This window comes from Diabrotica virgifera, chromosome 6, assembly GCF_917563875.1.
Source record: "Diabrotica virgifera virgifera chromosome 6, PGI_DIABVI_V3a".
Classification (NCBI taxonomy): Eukaryota; Metazoa; Arthropoda; class Insecta; order Coleoptera; family Chrysomelidae; genus Diabrotica; species Diabrotica virgifera.
This window is the reverse complement of record NC_065448.1, coordinates 888,548-905,290: the sequence shown is the minus strand read 5'-3', so window position 1 is coordinate 905,290 and position 16,743 is coordinate 888,548. Positions and strand designations below refer to the sequence as shown.

The 16,743-nt window shown below is 33.7% G+C and overlaps 1 protein-coding gene across 4 annotated transcripts in view; it reads left to right on the top strand.

The window, feature by feature from the left end:
- The window catches only part of LOC114330533 (sodium/potassium-transporting ATPase subunit alpha), a 247,778-nt gene that overhangs the window by 27,709 nt on the left and 203,326 nt on the right, over positions 1-16,743 (top strand). The window contains exon 1 of one of the 4 annotated variants that reach the window (XM_028279949.2): positions 11,755-11,922. The exons of 2 other annotated variants lie outside the window; for them this stretch is intronic. In XM_028279949.2, the coding sequence (XP_028135750.1) occupies positions 11,899-11,922 (24 nt within the window). In that variant the 5' untranslated portion in view covers positions 11,755-11,898. Of the gene's footprint in view, positions 1-11,754; positions 11,923-16,743 lie in introns of those variants that run through there. One more of the 4 variants, XM_028279921.2, reaches the window with a different exon arrangement.

Below are 16,743 nucleotides of genomic sequence, written 5' to 3'. Positions count from 1 at the left end.
GAGGGCATTTTGCCTAACTTAACGGGAATACCCTTGGACAGCCTAAGGTATATAGGACTTTTTAACGCTCTTCATTTGTTTCAGGCTTCTGTCATATGTCGTATATTAATATTATACACGGATTATACGACATATGACACCAGCCCGAAACAAATGAGAAGCGTTGAAAAGTCCTATTAACAAGATATAAAAACACTGAGTATACATAAAACGTGACCTGAAAGAGATAAAGATACAAATAAACAAAGGTGAACTCTTACTGTTGTTCTGAAGCTATTTCCTTGTGGCATTTTTATGATTAATTATTTATATGGGAAATAAGCCACAATTAAAATGAAAAAAATAATTTTATTAACGTTTCGACGCCCAAATCAAAGAATAAAAGACTGAAAGATAAAAAAATAAAACCTGAAAGAATCAGATAGTAAAAAGAGAAAAATCAAAGAAGCGGCTCTAATTATGCTAAATGAAACCAATTGTGTCGCAAATTCCTCGGTAGAATGCAGTAGGATGTGGTTACCCATACTGAAAGAGGAAGTCAATAGAAAGAAAATACCAAGATTAGTAAGTCAATAATATCGAGCTAGTACATATTTTATATTTTAGTATTACTTATATATCTAGTATTATTAATATTATTTATAATTTAAACATGTTACAAGTCAGAATTTGGTATTATTTTTTGAGAGTAAATTAATGTAAGACCAAATACTTACGATGTCGGGATAGTATCACAGGTTTTTCCTGGTTTTCCCTTGTGATTTACTATGAAGTCTCTAACGCGAGAATTTTACTGTCGTTGCATTTGGTTGTCTTTTTAAAGACATATCACATGCTATAATTTTTTATGACGGATATTCTTGAGTTGGGGTTAATTTCATGTAATCGAATGAACTATCTTTCAGTAAGTCGTCCCAGGAACGCAACTCATAAATATTGGCAATATCATTTTAAAGTCTTCTACTTTAAAATGTATAATATATGTCTGAATTACCAATATAAATGAGTGAGATTAAATAAATTATTAGAAGAATTTTTTTGCTTAGCAACAACACTTTAGTTTATTTTAGTAATATTTTGTATTTTGACAACGGCACCCGATTTGGGCGTCGAAACGTTAATAAAATTATTTTTTTCATTTTAATTGTGGCTTATTTCCCATATAAATAATTAATCGTGAACTCTTACATTCCATATTTCCATTATTAAAATGACTTTTTCTTTGTTTGTGTGTATGTTGCCCTTTAAGTGTAGTTTCTTTCTGCCTGTGTCATCTTCATATTCATTCATGTCCTGTTCTTTTTACATTTCCTGTTATGTCCTTTACATATTTTAAAATGAAGTTTTGGTTAATTCCCATTGAAACTAATAAATAATAGGATATCTTTTTTATTCTAACTTAACATTTTATTTTAAAAGTACTAAAATTATTCTAAACTGGTAAAAAGATCATTTGAAGGGTACAGGGAAAAAAAGGAGGAATGTTACTTTTGTTGAATTTTTTAGCAGAGCATTTTCAAAGTTATGATTAATATAATTGATATGTTTTGATGGTATTTTTTTTTCAAAATCATGTTTGGAAAATGTACTCTGTGGGAACATACGAAAACAATGTGTTTTCATGCACTTATTTCTGCGTGATACACAACATCACAACTGATTCCCCCTAATTAACCGGTAACACCGTGACATTCCCCCTTCTTCTTCTGTATAGGTATTTTATTATTAGTGTTATCTCGTGACACAACCCATTTTTAACCAGTGATATTTACGTATTGTAAAGTACAGAATATAACCTATCTAATGAATTATTAAAGCAAAAAATGAACATTTCTGACATTCCCTCTTTTTCCCTGTACCCTTCATTTTTAGCTTGACCTGGTTAAACAATTAGAAACCCAGTAAGCTTCGAAGAACTGTCCATAGTATTTGTTTGTAATTCAATCCTCCGAGAGACTACCAAAAGCGTATAGCCCAAAAAACAAAATACCATCGCTAAAAGACTTTCTAAAATTCCGATCTATCCAACAAAATGAAGGGTGAACAGCCTTAAATGAATTCTAAGGGTAGTGTTGTCATGGAGATGGGTCTTTATCTGTGCAATTTATTCGTGCACTTCATGTCGACGACGCCTATGTTTAAGATTTAACTATTTTCGGTTATAGCCAAGTCCAAGGGGTGGTGGAATACACAAAGGGTTTTCATAATGGAAATATATGGACCAGTTTTTGGTTTGCAACTCATATAATAGATTAGACTGATCATTTTTTTTATTCAAATATTTTATTTGATAAATCCTATTAGAGGGTTTTTTCTTGTCAGTATAAACGGTATTGAAAATGTAGATTTATAGACGGATGCTGAAGATACCTTGGACAACAAGAAGAACTAATGAGGAAGTCCTAAGGAGGCTCCAACAAAGATAGAGAACTGTTGAAAACTGGTAAACATCACAAAATGTCTTATCTGAGACATATAATGAGGGTAAATCGATATATAGAATAGTACAACTGATTCTTAAGCAAGAAACCCATTATGAACAGCCAGCACGGCACAGCCCGGCACGGCACAGGACAGTCCAAATTCATTTGTATAGTTTTAAATGCAACGTAACCCATTATGAGCAGCCAGCCCGGCCCGGCACAGGCCAGCACGCAAACGGAACGGCCGAAATTCTCCGAGTAGAATAAAATCCGTTGGAGTCGAACGGCCTCTGAACGGCCAGTCGGCGCCAGTGTGTCATAATTGTTAAAAAATATTATATTGTTGATTTTTTAATTGAAAACGCGTTGTTTCTTTTGAAATAATATGGACGAACTTTTAATTGAGAGTGTCAGAGAATACCCATTTTTGTATGATGCATCGGACCCAGGTTATCACGATAGCAAGATAAAGGACAATGCATGGGTACAAATATCCGAACATTTTGATCAATGGACAGGTACGTACATTATCTTTTAACCATGAATTCGTTTTTTTAACATGATGCATATTCATTAAAATTGTGTAGTTTATGTCTTTTAAAAACTTTTATTTTACGATAGTTTTTAAAATATATCATAGATGACATGATGCGTTTCTAAAATAAAATTAAAACAATACATAACATTTTTCTCCTATATAGAGATGGGCTAAATTATGGAATAAATTCATTTTCTCTAAAATGGACGGCTTTGGAGAAAAATCCCGAAACACGTCGATTTTTATTTTTAAATTTCTATTTTTGGCATATATTTCATACTAGTGACGTTATCCATCTGAGCGTGATGAGGTAAACTATGATTATTTTAAATGGGAATATGGGTCGTGTGACATCTCATTTGTGGCCAAAAAATACTTTTTTAATTAAATTAATTGACGAAAAAAAAAAGAATGTATGTAATTTATTTAACTCAAAATACTTTCTAATGATGCCAGATAATAGATAAAAATGTTTATTTGGCAAAAAAAACATTGCTTTTCGCTAAATTAAATGTTCAAACTGTCAAGAGGTAGGTGGGAGGCTGTTTGTGATTTAATTTAAGTGAAACGAAATGTTTATTTGTGAAATAAACATTTTTTTCTATTTACTGACAGCAGTACAATGTATTTTGAGTTTAATAAATTACATACATTCTTCTTTTTGCGTCAATTAATGTAATTTAAAAATTATTGTTTTGGCCACCCTGTATAAATAATGATATTATTGTTTATATTACTGAATAGAGCAGCGTTTCCCAACCGGTGGGTCGCGACCCACTAGTGGGTCGTGTGCAGATTTCAGGTGGGTCGCGATGTGGCTCTTACAGTAGCTGAGTAGCGTACATTATATATCATTATGGGTGATGGATGGGTCGCGAATATGAAAAAACATCAGAAGGTGGGTCGCCAGACATAAAAGGTTGGGAACCACTGGAATAGAGGATTGAACACCCTTTCAAATGAGATGCCACACAACCCCTATTCCCATTTAAAAAAATCATCGATTACATCATTAAGCTCAGATGAATGACGTATCTAGTATGAAATACAGTGGAAGCTCGATTATCCGTCAGGGCAGCGGACCAAGGGTATGACGGATAATCGAGAAGACGGTTAACAGAACATTAAAAAAATAAAAATCATACTGTTATGGTGACACACAGATATTAACTAATAATTTGTGTGATGTAAATTTTTATTTTCGGCTTGCGATTCTAAAAACAGAACTCTAAAAGTATGGTATCATTTATCATTACCTATTTAAATTGAAATTTAATCCAGAGCCCTGAATAAGAACAAAAATTATTTACATAAAAAAATGCGGTGATGGCATAACTGCACGTGTACATTTCAATGAATTTCGTTTGGCTTATCGCAATGCTCAAACAAAATGAATTGATGACTCAATTTTTACTTGTGTATACAATATAACTTAATGGACCCTGACGGTTAACAGAGGTGACGGATAATCGAGGTTCCACTGTATATGCCAAAAAATTGTAATTTAAAAGTAAAAATCGACCTGTTTTGGCATTTTCTTCCAAAGCCGTCAATTTTAGAGAAAATGAATTTATTCGATAATTTAGCCCCTCTCTGTATATATTTTATTAATAAAAATACATTATCATTTATGGCAAATGATCATTTTTCCGGTGCCGTGCCGCGCTGGCCGTTACAAATGGGTTTTTGGACGGGCCGGCCTGTGCTGTGCCGTGCCGGGCTGTGCCGTGCTGGCCGTTCATAATGGGTTTCTTGCTTTAAAGGCAAAATAGAGGGTTGTAGAGGTGTAGGAAGAAAACAAGTTCCTTGGTCAAAAAACATTTTTGTGAATGGACTCAGATATCAAATGCAGGACACTTATTCCACTTTGCAGAAGATCGAGAAGCATTCGCAATGGTGTCATCGATTACGTCATCACGCCCAGATGGATGACGTCACTCATCATCATCAACCCGTACGCGTCCACTGCTGGACATAGGTTTCCCTCAGCTCCAGCCCTTTCCATATGTCTGTTTTGTGCGGCTTGCATCCAGTTACCGATACCATGATTCAGATCGTCGCACATAGGGGTATTTCATTAATCTGGCTGGCCAAAATTATTTATCGCGTTATTTTTTAATTTTAATGTTTCTTTTAATATTTTGTATGAAAAGAAATTATCTCTGATAGTTTATTAAGAAAAACGAGTAGGTATAGAATATTTTTTATGTACAAGCAAAAATAAACAAAAATGCAATTGTAAATGTGATAAAAAATTGTAATTAAATTGAAATAACATCAACTGGACCATGAATTCCATGGTTCTTCTGAGTCATCTGCTTCATCTTCAGCTAGTTCTTCGGAGTCCGAGTGTATTAACATTTTCGTCTAAATCAGCTGGAATGAACTTTTCGATAGTTTCCTTTGAAAAAGATTTTGAGGATTTTGTTTGTTTTGGTCTTAAACAAGTTATTAAAGGATCAGAGCTTAACAGAATTCTAGATTGCATTCCACCCTTGAAAATTGTCGTGCAAAGCTGTTACGGTACATCCTGAAATGTTTATTTCGGGCTTATGTGGCTTCTAAGAATTTGGCTGGCTGTCTATTAGCTTTTGACCATCTTATAAAGTCGCTTTTACGCTTCAACTCTTTTATTTGGTCTTGACTCGTAATCTTAATGTGTTAAAAGCTCATTTTCTAAATAATTTATTTTTGCTTCAAATTCGGCAAGTTTTGTTCTTGCATTTTATCGTATAATCTTTTTCTAGAAAAAACTCTGTAATTTGAACCACTTGGCATGTCTAAGACAAACAAGAGTTGTGTTAAAAGCTGAAAAAAAAATTAGGTTTGTGCAATTTGGTTCTTACGACTACCTCAATTTAAATGTAAATATAACGAAAAAGAGCAAAAAATAGCAGGTGATTTCTCTACCATCATATTTCAAGAGGTCTATCAAATTCATCCCAATAAAAAATATGACCGGGAAGCACCCTGAAGTATAACTAATTTCTTTTAGAATTTTAAAAACAAATCAAATTTTAAACAAAAAAATGATAAAGTTCAATACGCTGATTAGAAACCGCATTGTACAAATATAGTATAAAATTACACATATTAATATGTGATCTTACCTCTATTTTCAAGATCCATAATTGTTTACACTGTAACAATCACCCAGTAAATAGTATTTAATCTCAAACTTAGCGATCACACTTTAATAGCGAAAATCGTTTACACTATGAACGATGATGGTCAAGTTTGACTGGATATTGCCTGAGTAGGCGATATCGTGGGACCGGGAAAGAGTTTGCCCAGTGTATAGCAACTATCGGGCTAATAGAACACGTAGTTTATGTTATCCCAAAAGATGTTTGACAAAATAGACTTTTGGCGAGCCAGATCGGTCAAATACCCCTATGTGCGTCGGCCCATTTGGTTGGTGGCGTCCTCTGCTCCGTAGTGCTTCTTCTCGTGGCCTCCACTCGACAATACGTTTTGTCCATCGGTTGTCTGACAATCTGGCGACGTGTCCTGCCCAATTCCAATTTATCGACGCGATTTTTTCGACAGCGTCCGTTGTTTTTGTTCTACGACGTATTTCTTCATTTTACAACAGAAAGCCACTGCGCATCCGCTAGGAAAAATATTCCGATTCGGATTTTTTGCACATTATTACTCAAAAAGGACCCCTTTTAACAAATTTGCATGTTGCCAGGACCAAAAGTGGGTCAAAAATTTTTTAAACGTTTTTTTTTGTTTTTTCCCTAAAATTATTTTTTTTTGCATGGAACAAAGTTTTTTTACTTTTTACTTTTTACTTTTAGTTTTTTATCATACTGTATACACATGCAACGGTGAAAAATAGTTTCGTTCACGCTTGATTAGCAATTAAGAAACAAAGGAGTTTTGAATATTATATTGCAAAAAACTCCATGGGAATTAATCAATCGATGTTTAAAGAATATCTACCTACCTTGGCAACATTCAAATTTTCAGTTTGTCATTCGACCGGTCTAGTTAGACTCAAAAATAGGAGTGAGCCTACAATAATTACCATCAAGCTGAAAATTGGCAGGATTGTTCAAAATACCATTATAAATGAAATCTAAAAAGTCCTCATAAATCCGACCCCTGCTAAAAATTTTACGCGGGGTCAAAGGTCACCAAATATGGTTTTTAGCGATTTTCAGCGAAACGGCAAGTTTTATCGTAAAATTAGCTCTAACAAAAAATGTAGGTTAGATAATTATCTATAAAAAATATCTTAATAGTTTTTTTCCCAAGACACTGTTTTTGAGATACAACGATTCAAAGAGTTGAAAGACTTCTAATCGTCATAATATACATATGTATTAGTTAGTACACCAGGTATATACATCACTGAAGCTGTAATACAAGTAAACATAATATTCTATCGGTCAACTTAACTTATATTACACATAATAATATAAGATTATAAATATGATAATGTTTCTACTATACCGCTTGCGGTCTACCGAGGGATGCAATGTATAAGTTGTATTATATTACGGTGCCAACAAAAAAATCTTTACAAAGTGAATGTAACGCGAAAATAATAAGAATTATTTGAATTTTACGGCTTAATCCCAACACAAATAGTAAATTGATATGACAAAGTATTACCTTACAATAATACTTTTTATTTATGCGCCTTAGTTCAATTTGTAAAGATGGGTTTTGTCGGAATAAACACGTTCGTCGGCTAATCTAATCACCCTACCTATTCTTTTCTCAGAAGGGTTTGAACATAATAATGAAAGACAACTTTATTTGATGGCTATAATGATTTTACGAGAAATATTAGAGCTGCAGAACAACGTCGTAGAACTTCAGCAACATCTTCATCTTCTAATATTTTATTTGATCAATCTATAACAGTATCTACCACTCAACAGAAATTTCTTGCAAATACTCACAACAAATCTCGGTTCATTTCAATGCTGAAAGCTAAGAGTATTGCTGAAAATATATCGGTAAAACAAGCTAATAATGATGCTGACGTAATGATAATTGAAACAGCCATAGAGCAATTCAACTTAACAAATACAACTATTATTGTAGGTGAAGATGTAGACTTGCTCGTATTACTCACTGGTAGAACTCCAATCGAAAAAACTATCTTTTTTTTTAAAACCTGGAAAAGCTCAAAACCAATCGGAAATATATTCATCGAAAAGTTTATCTACTTTTGCAAAATGTCAAAATTATATACTATTTTTACACGCAATAACTGGCTGTCATACGACATCTGCATTTTTCAGGAGGGGTTAAACTACTGTTTTTAAAATGTTTGAAAAACAAGATTTACTTGAATGTGCTGAAGTTTTTAAAAAGCTAATTCAACTCCACAAGAAGTTATTTCCAATGGAATTAGCTTTCTTCTCTCTATGTTTGGAGCGCCTAAGAAAACTACGTGCTTAGATAAGTTTCGATATGCATGTTTTTTTAAAAGTACTCGAAACAAAAAACAAGTGCAGTTATCTTGTCTTCCTCCAACCTCAGCGGCTGCTCATCAACATCTTTGTCGGGTATATTACCAAGTTCAAGTGTGGCTTGGTTATCAGCTAGATCCAAAAGACTGGGAATGGAAATTAGTCGACAGTTCATTAGAACCAATTCAAACTTTACTCCCCCCTGCGCCGGAAAAACTCCTGAACACATTTTTTTGAAAATCCACGAGGAAAAATTTCCTGTAGTTGGCTGTATACCATTACAAAAACATAAAATCCTTTATAAAAGGTATATTTGTTAAAATCCCTATACAGGGCTACATCAAAGACAGAACTAGTTTTCAATCGGTTGACCGATCATCATCAGTGCAATCCTAAAATGTGTACAACCAGATAAAATGATGCAAAGTATTTGAAATGTTGACTAAGGTTAAAAAAAAAAATTTTATAGGTTATACTCACTTAGAATCTACATGCAAGCCACCAAAGTAAAAATAACAGGGTAAAAACCCTTTACAATTGATCCGTCATCGGAACATATTATGACTAAGATGTGAATTATAACATGGATGATTAAGATATCCAATGTTTTTCGCCCGAGGTACTAATGAGCTCTATCTGACAAGTTCACATCATGACTGTATGGAAGCAAGTGATTTTGATAACGGATCCGTTATTCGGTTATCCGTTATCAAAATCACTTGCTTCCATACAGTCATGATGTGAACTTGTCAGATAGAGCTCATTAGTACCTCGGGCGAAAAACATTGGATATCTTAATCATCCATGTTATAATTCACATCTTAGTCATAATATGTTCCGATGACGGATCAATTGTAAAGGGTTTTTACCCTGTTATTTTTACTTTGGTGGCTTGCATGTAGATTCTAAGTGAGTATAACCTATAAAATTTTTTTTAACCTTAGTCAACATTTCAAATACTTTGCATCATTTTATCTGGTTGTACACATTTTAGGATTGCACTGATGATGATCGGTCAACCGATTGAAAACTAGTTCTGTCTTTGATGTAGCCCTGTATAGGGATTTTAACAAATATACCTTTTATAAAGGATTTTAAGACATTTTTTTGGAACTGTAAAAAGGGATGTAGCGCTAAATGTGGTTGCAAAGTTGAACTGTTTTGTTCGGTAGCATGCATTACTTGTCAAAACCGGTTGTGCTCCAATGTTGAATCACCAACAATTGAGGATTCATTTGATTCTATCGAGGAGCCATGCGATGTGTCATTATTGGGACAATTTACTTGCACCCAGGATGAACAAGAAGAAGAAGAAGAAGAAGAACAAGATGAAAGAGAAGAAGAAAAACTAGAAGATGAAGAAGAGGAAGAATAACAATGAGAAGAAGAACAAGGGAAGCAGAAGTATTAGAAAATTATGAACCAGTTTGATAAATTTCCCTTTTTTTTAATTTATACCGCTTTATATAACTTTTATCATTTTTAACCCTTGCCAATATCAATTATTAAATAGCTTTAAATTAAACAGAATCATAACAGATCCGTGGAATAGGCCTACTGGGGAAACCACGGTAAAAAAAACGCGTTAAGTACACTACCTCAAAAGTGGTGTGGAAACGTGTGCGCAGATTATGACGATTACCACTTTTTGAATCGTTATATCTCAAAAACGGTGGCTCTCAGGAAAAAAGTAATAAGGCATTTTTTTCTAGATAATTATCTAATCTACATTTTTTGTTAGAACTAATTTTACGATAAAACTTACCGTTTCGCTGAAAATCGCTAAAAACAATATTTGGTGACCTTTGACCCCGCGTAAAATTTTTAGCAGGGGTCGGATTTATGAGGACTTTTTAGATTTCATTTATGATGGTATTGTGAACAATCCTGCCAATTTTCAGCTTGATGGTAATTTTTGTAGCCTCGGATGCTTAAGTTGACCGGAGTACATATAGTTGTTGAGGGTTAAAAATGGTCGATTTCGCAATTGTTCAATTTTTAATCGCTTATATGTCAATAACTATCAACTTTAGAGAAAAGTCAGTAAAGACCTTTTCTGTTTGGAATGATCCAAAAAACCTTGTTTCACGCAAAAAAAATAATTTTAGGAAAAAAAAAACAAAAAAAAAACGTTTAAAAAATTTTTGACCCACTTTTGGCCCTGGCAACAGTCAAATTTGTTAAAAGGGGTCCTTTTTGGGTAAGATTGTGCAAAAAATCCGAATCGGAATATTTTTCCTAGCGGATGTGCAGTGGCTTTCTGGACTATTTGAGATTCGGTCTCTCAGAGAGACACCCAACATCTGGCACTCCATAGCCCTCTGAGTTACGCCAATGTTGTTCACTATCTTTTTTGTGAGTGTTAATGTTTCGGCTCCATAAGTGAGTACAGGCAACACACACTGGTCAAAGATTTTCCTTTTGAGGCATATGGGCAAGTCTGATTTAAATACATAGTTCAGTTTACGACGTGGGAGCTTGCACGTCTGCTTATCTCGTCCCAACCGAATTTCATGTCCCAAGTACTTATAAGATGCGGTCTGCTCAATATTAATTCCATCAACAACAATATTACGATGTAACTCCATATTAGTCATTATGTGTGTCTTGTTGATGTTAATCTTTAGTCCGACCTCTAAGGAAGCGTGATATAATTTGTTCAATATTATTATTGCATCATCCATACGATTGGCTATAAGGACGATGTCATCTGCGAATCTCAAACGACTGAGCTTCTCTCCATTTATGTTGATACCATATTCGTTTAGATCTGCCTTCTTAAAAGTGTGTTCTAAAAGGAATGTGAATAGCTTTGGTGAGATGGTGTCTCCTTGCAGTACATTCGGTGAAAAGTTTGGCCAAAGCCTGGATAATTTTATTTCCACCTTGTTTGCTCGATCACTACTCCGCCATCGCCAGGGGATTTATTATTTTTCATTTCTGAAAGTCTTTAACTTCATATGGTGTTACTTCTGGCATTAACTCTGATTCCTGGTTTGTGATTTTGGGCAGGAGCTTGCCTTTGATGACGTCACTAGTATGATATATATGTCAAAAAATTATAATTTAATAATAAGAATCGACCTGTCTCGGGATTTTTCTCCAAAGTGGCCTATTCTCGAAAAAATGAATTTATTCCTTAATTTTGAACTTCTCTATTGTTCCCGAAAGATTCGAAAAAAAAATAGTTAATTCATTGAATTATTTTGTACTCTTTGTAAGATCTGTATTGTGTAGTAAACTCTTTATACAAGTACATGTAACCTAGTCGACAATAACACTTTACATAGTTGCTAGTTAAAGTAATTGTCTAATGCAGAGCAGAGCTGCGGTTAACCATTGTGCAAAGTGGTCCATTTAGAATTTAGTTTTAGTTCGTTCCTGTACGTCTGTCTGTTCGTTCGTGCGTGACCATTTTTGATTTCTACAATTATTGCCACCGCCATCAGGAGAGTAGCTAAACTCGGATAACTTAAATAGTGTTGTGCGGATTGTGATTTTCGACATGGGAGATAACGAGAATAACGATGTGAGTTAGGTCTATTTAATGAATTATTTTCAAAGATCTCACTTTTTCGAACAGATTTGCTAAATAATTTCACTGGGATGACAGATTTATGATTTATGTGAAATGTGTAATATGCCAAGCGATTTAAATCACAGTTTTTCGCATGTAACAAGTATAACATACATAGAAATAGACGAAACATTCAGCTAATGTAAGAAAACGTTTATCCCCCTTACAATCTCATGAATTTACTGGCTCTAAATAAAATATCAATTTGAAATATGTACTATTTTAGGTTTTCTCAAGTCTTGTAAATTAATACTTTAGCTTAGGATTACCTTTGAGTAACCTTTGTTTTTTTCCTGGTTATAATATCCCTTGCCTCCGTGGTCTACCTAATCTGTGGTTAGTCACCATGATCGATCCTTGGGTGTGAAATTTTTTCCCTTTCCTATCCTTGGTTGTATTTTTTGGGTTCGTTATCATTTCGGTGCGTTTAGGATTAGTTGTTGTTAGTTTGGGATGTTGCTGGCCAAATTGGGCAAGTTCCCAAGGGCAAAAAAAATTCCGCTGCGCGCGGTTGAGTAGTTCACATGAACATTGCCTGCAAACATGAATTACTCACATGAACAAATTTTGGTGAAAATAATCAAAACTGATGTATCTACATTCACCGGCGCAAAATTCCGCCACTAAAAATGTTTGATTAAGTTTGACAATATTTTATAACTTTCTTAATATTTGTACTCCGATTTTCAAAATTCTTACATCAGTTTGCAGTAGAGATGCATCAAGTCAAACTAGTTTGATTTTACTCAACAAACTTGACTTGACTTGAAAATCAAACTTTTTGTATAAAAAAGTTTGACTTGACTTGATTTCGATATCTTTAGGTTTGACTTGAATTCAAACAGTTTGAAAAGTTTGAATATTACGCAACGTGTTTATTTGTTCAGTGGCGGATCAACGGGGGGAGTAATGGGTGGGGAGGGGTAGAAGAAATCCCCCTCTCCCAAACAACAAGGTCCAAAAAAATTATTTTGACAAATTTTAATAAACATAGAAATGTATTGGCTGATATGATATTTAAACCGCAGACAGACAAATAAAACCCAATAAACGCGCCAGTTAGGATAATAATTATTAAGAAAGCTTATAGCGTCGTATAGTATGATACAATTGATCCAAATAATGGCATAAACCAGACATCCAAAGTGAAAGTTATCATCCAACACCAAATTGTTCTATATGGTCCACATAATGTTCAGAAAAAGGTCACACCATTTTGAGCGTCGGGTTTGAAGGGGAGAGGGGGGAAAAATCGGTAAATTCGTAGTTTTTTACGTTTTTCGTTAATATTTTTAAAAATATATTTGAAATAAAAAAGGCCCAATGCATAATTCTTCTAAAGTGAACGGTTCCAAAGTTACGGAGGTAGTATAGTATCACTGGTCAAAAAAAGGCCTAACTCAAACATCCAAAGTAAGAGTCTTCCTCCAACACCAAATGGTTCTATATGGTCCACATATTGTTCAGTAAAAAGTTACACCATTTTGAGCGTCCGGTTTTAAGGGGAGATTGGGGAGAAATCGGTAAATTAGTAGTTTTTTTACGTTTTTCGTCAATATTTCTAAAACTATACTTTAGCGTAAACAATGTTCTATACAAAATTGTTCTACATAAAATTTAAAACAAAAAAGGTCCATATATAATTGTTATAAAATCAACGCTTCCAGAGTTACGGAGAGTGAAATGTGGAGGTTTTCGATATTTTTTAAATTTTTTTTGGCAATTGATGATGGTTTTGGGTGGTGAGGTTGACGTTTCTTCAAGGGCTTATCACTAACATGCCACTGAAATAGCAAATTTTATTTACAAAACACAATCCTGTTAAAGAAAATTTCTTTCATCAGTAATATTATAAATTGCCCAAAAAAATATAAAAAGTATCGAAAACTTCCACTTTTCACCCTCCATAACTCTGGAACCCTTGATTTTATAACAAATATATATCGGACCTTATTTGTTTTAAATTTTATGTAGAATCCTTTAGAAACCGCATAGTTTTAGAAATATTGACGAAAAACGTAAAAAACTCCGAATTTAACGATTTCTTCCCCCTCTCCCCCCCCCAAACCCGACGCTCAAAATGGTGTGACTTTTTTCTTAACATTATGTGGACCATATAGAACAATTTGGTGTTGGAGGATAACTTTCACTTTGGATGTCTGGGTTTGGGTCTAGTTATACCATACTATTAATGCATATTTATACATAAATTTTTTGAAAATTTAAACCCAACATTCTTTGTAGCCTGTATCCGAAAGAAATTTAAATTGTAGATATAAAACCATATAGACCTGGATCCCGCGTACCAAAAAAAAGTTGATTAATAGCAAGCTGAAAATTTGTTAATAGCTTAACGGTGTCTAGTCAGACAAACTTTGATGTATAGGAACACTGGAACAGGAGAAGTTTTAATTGTGGAACAGGTTAAAAATTTGGAACGTTAGACTACGTAAACGTTCCATGTATTTTGTCGGACAGAACTTCCAATTGATTTGTTACCATTTCATTAAACTCTCATGCAAAAATCAGACTGGTGTTTACCACCAACTGGGCATTTTAATGAGTGGAACATGAAGAACATGTCAAATGACAGGAATCATGTTGGTTAGTAATAGCAGTCTGATTTTTGCATGAGAGTTTAATGAAAGGGTAACAAATCAATTGGATGTTATGTCCGACAAAATACATGGGACGTTTTCGTAATCTGACGTTCCAAATTTTTAAACTGTTCCACAATTAAAACTTCCACCGTTCCAGTGTTCCCGTACATCTAAGTTTGTCCGACTAGACACCGTTAAGCCATTAACAACTTTTCAGCTTGCTATTAATCAACTTTTTTTTGGTACGCAGGATCCAGGTCTAATAACCCAATGGTTAGTTTTGAATTTTAAAGAAATACCAACGAGTATACAGCAATAATTTTGTATTGTATTTTCGAGTGAACTAGCAGCTTGGTACCAGATGTTTTTTCGAACTGGCCCCAAGATAAATAAATGCCTTTTTTAATAAAAGAAAGTCATAAAAATTCCAAATCATTTTATTTTGAGCTGTCCATTGAGACACATGTTACTGTGCTTGATCTGCAAATACAAATTTTAAGATTTTTTCACTTGAATACTATTTTGTCCTATTGTAACATGAGCGGAGCGTGAGGGGGCAATATAATACAATCCAGGGATTCTATGTAAAATATAAACGAAAGTTGAAAAGGTGGAAGATTGTTTTTCGGTAGTTTTTTTTATTTAAGTTACAAAAACAGTGTTACGTAATGCGCTGTTCGAACCATCCTACCCCCTCCCCGTGTAACGCGCGGTAACGTTTTACATACAAAGTAGATTAAATTGCACTTTGTATGATAAAAAAACTATCCAACGAATTATTTGTTTTAATCTAGTAAATAACGCTCAAATATAAAAAAGTTATATGGATAAAACGAAACTTGCCAGCAAGTAGTTCTAAGCATTCAGGAATCATTTTCAAGAAATTTAAATTTACGACCCTATTTTGATTATAATCGCTTCCTGTATTAAGTTACTTTTATGTGGCACTCATTTTATTATTAATTTTCTTATCTTAATTGGCAACTAACAAGTCAATCTCGACAAAAAAGTATATCTACTAAATAAATTATTTTTCAAACTCTTTCAAACTAGTTTGACAAACAGTTTGAATTTTCAAACCTGTACGATTGACCAGTTTGACTTGACTTGAAATATTTGTCAGAAGGATTGACTTGAGTTTGACTTGAAATTAAGTCAAACTCAAGTCAAGTTCAAACATTCAAGTCAAACTTGTGCAACTCTAGTTTGTAGGTACATGTATTGATATCTTTTGTTATTATTCCGGCAATAAAAAATTGCTTAGATGGCATTTTACGGGGGTAAATGGAAGCGTTGTATTTGAAGAACTTATTTTGTTTCGTAGTCCTTTCATATGATCTGGAGGCATCACTAAGATTTTGTTTTTGGAATTATCCGAATATCTCTTTTCTTGTAAAAGCTGCACAATTTTTTGTAAATAAACACACTGATTGACTCATAAACATAAATATCTTAAATAAAGGTTGGATTGATAAGATTAGAATGGCCCGCATGAAGCCCAGATCTCAATCCTCTCGAGCATTTATGGGATGAATTAAAAATAGCTATTTGCCATCATCCTAGGCCTCCAGAAAATTTGGTACAGTTATGGTCCTGGTAGAGGAATATGCCCCAGGCAAGAAAACACATCTTTATTCGATGCCAAACAGATTGCGAGCAGTCGTTGCTGCGAGAAGTGGTCATACCCGCTATTGAATTGTTTTGTTGTTAATTTTGTTTTGTGTTGTTAATTTTAGTGCGTTTGATATTTTTAATTAAATAAACCTTCAAAGTAGCAGTGTTTTTATTTACAACTCTTACAAAAAAAGAGATATTCGGATAATTCAAAAAACAAAATTTTAGGGATACCTTCCAGATAATACGAAATCAGTCTTTCAATCTTTTTACAGAATTTTTTAAACTTTGGAGAAAATATAACGCTTCCATTCACCCCGTATAATGCCATCTAACCAAAAATTTATTATTACCGAAATAATAACAAAGGATATCAATACATGTATCTACAAACTGATGCAAGAATCTTGAAAATAGGAGTACAAATAATAAAGTTATAAATTGTCAAACTTAATCAAAAATTTTTAGTGACGGAATTTTGTGCCTCTGAATGCATTAATAGAAAACACTAAATATACAGGGTGTCCAGGAACTCTCCCGACAAACGAAGACCAGAGAT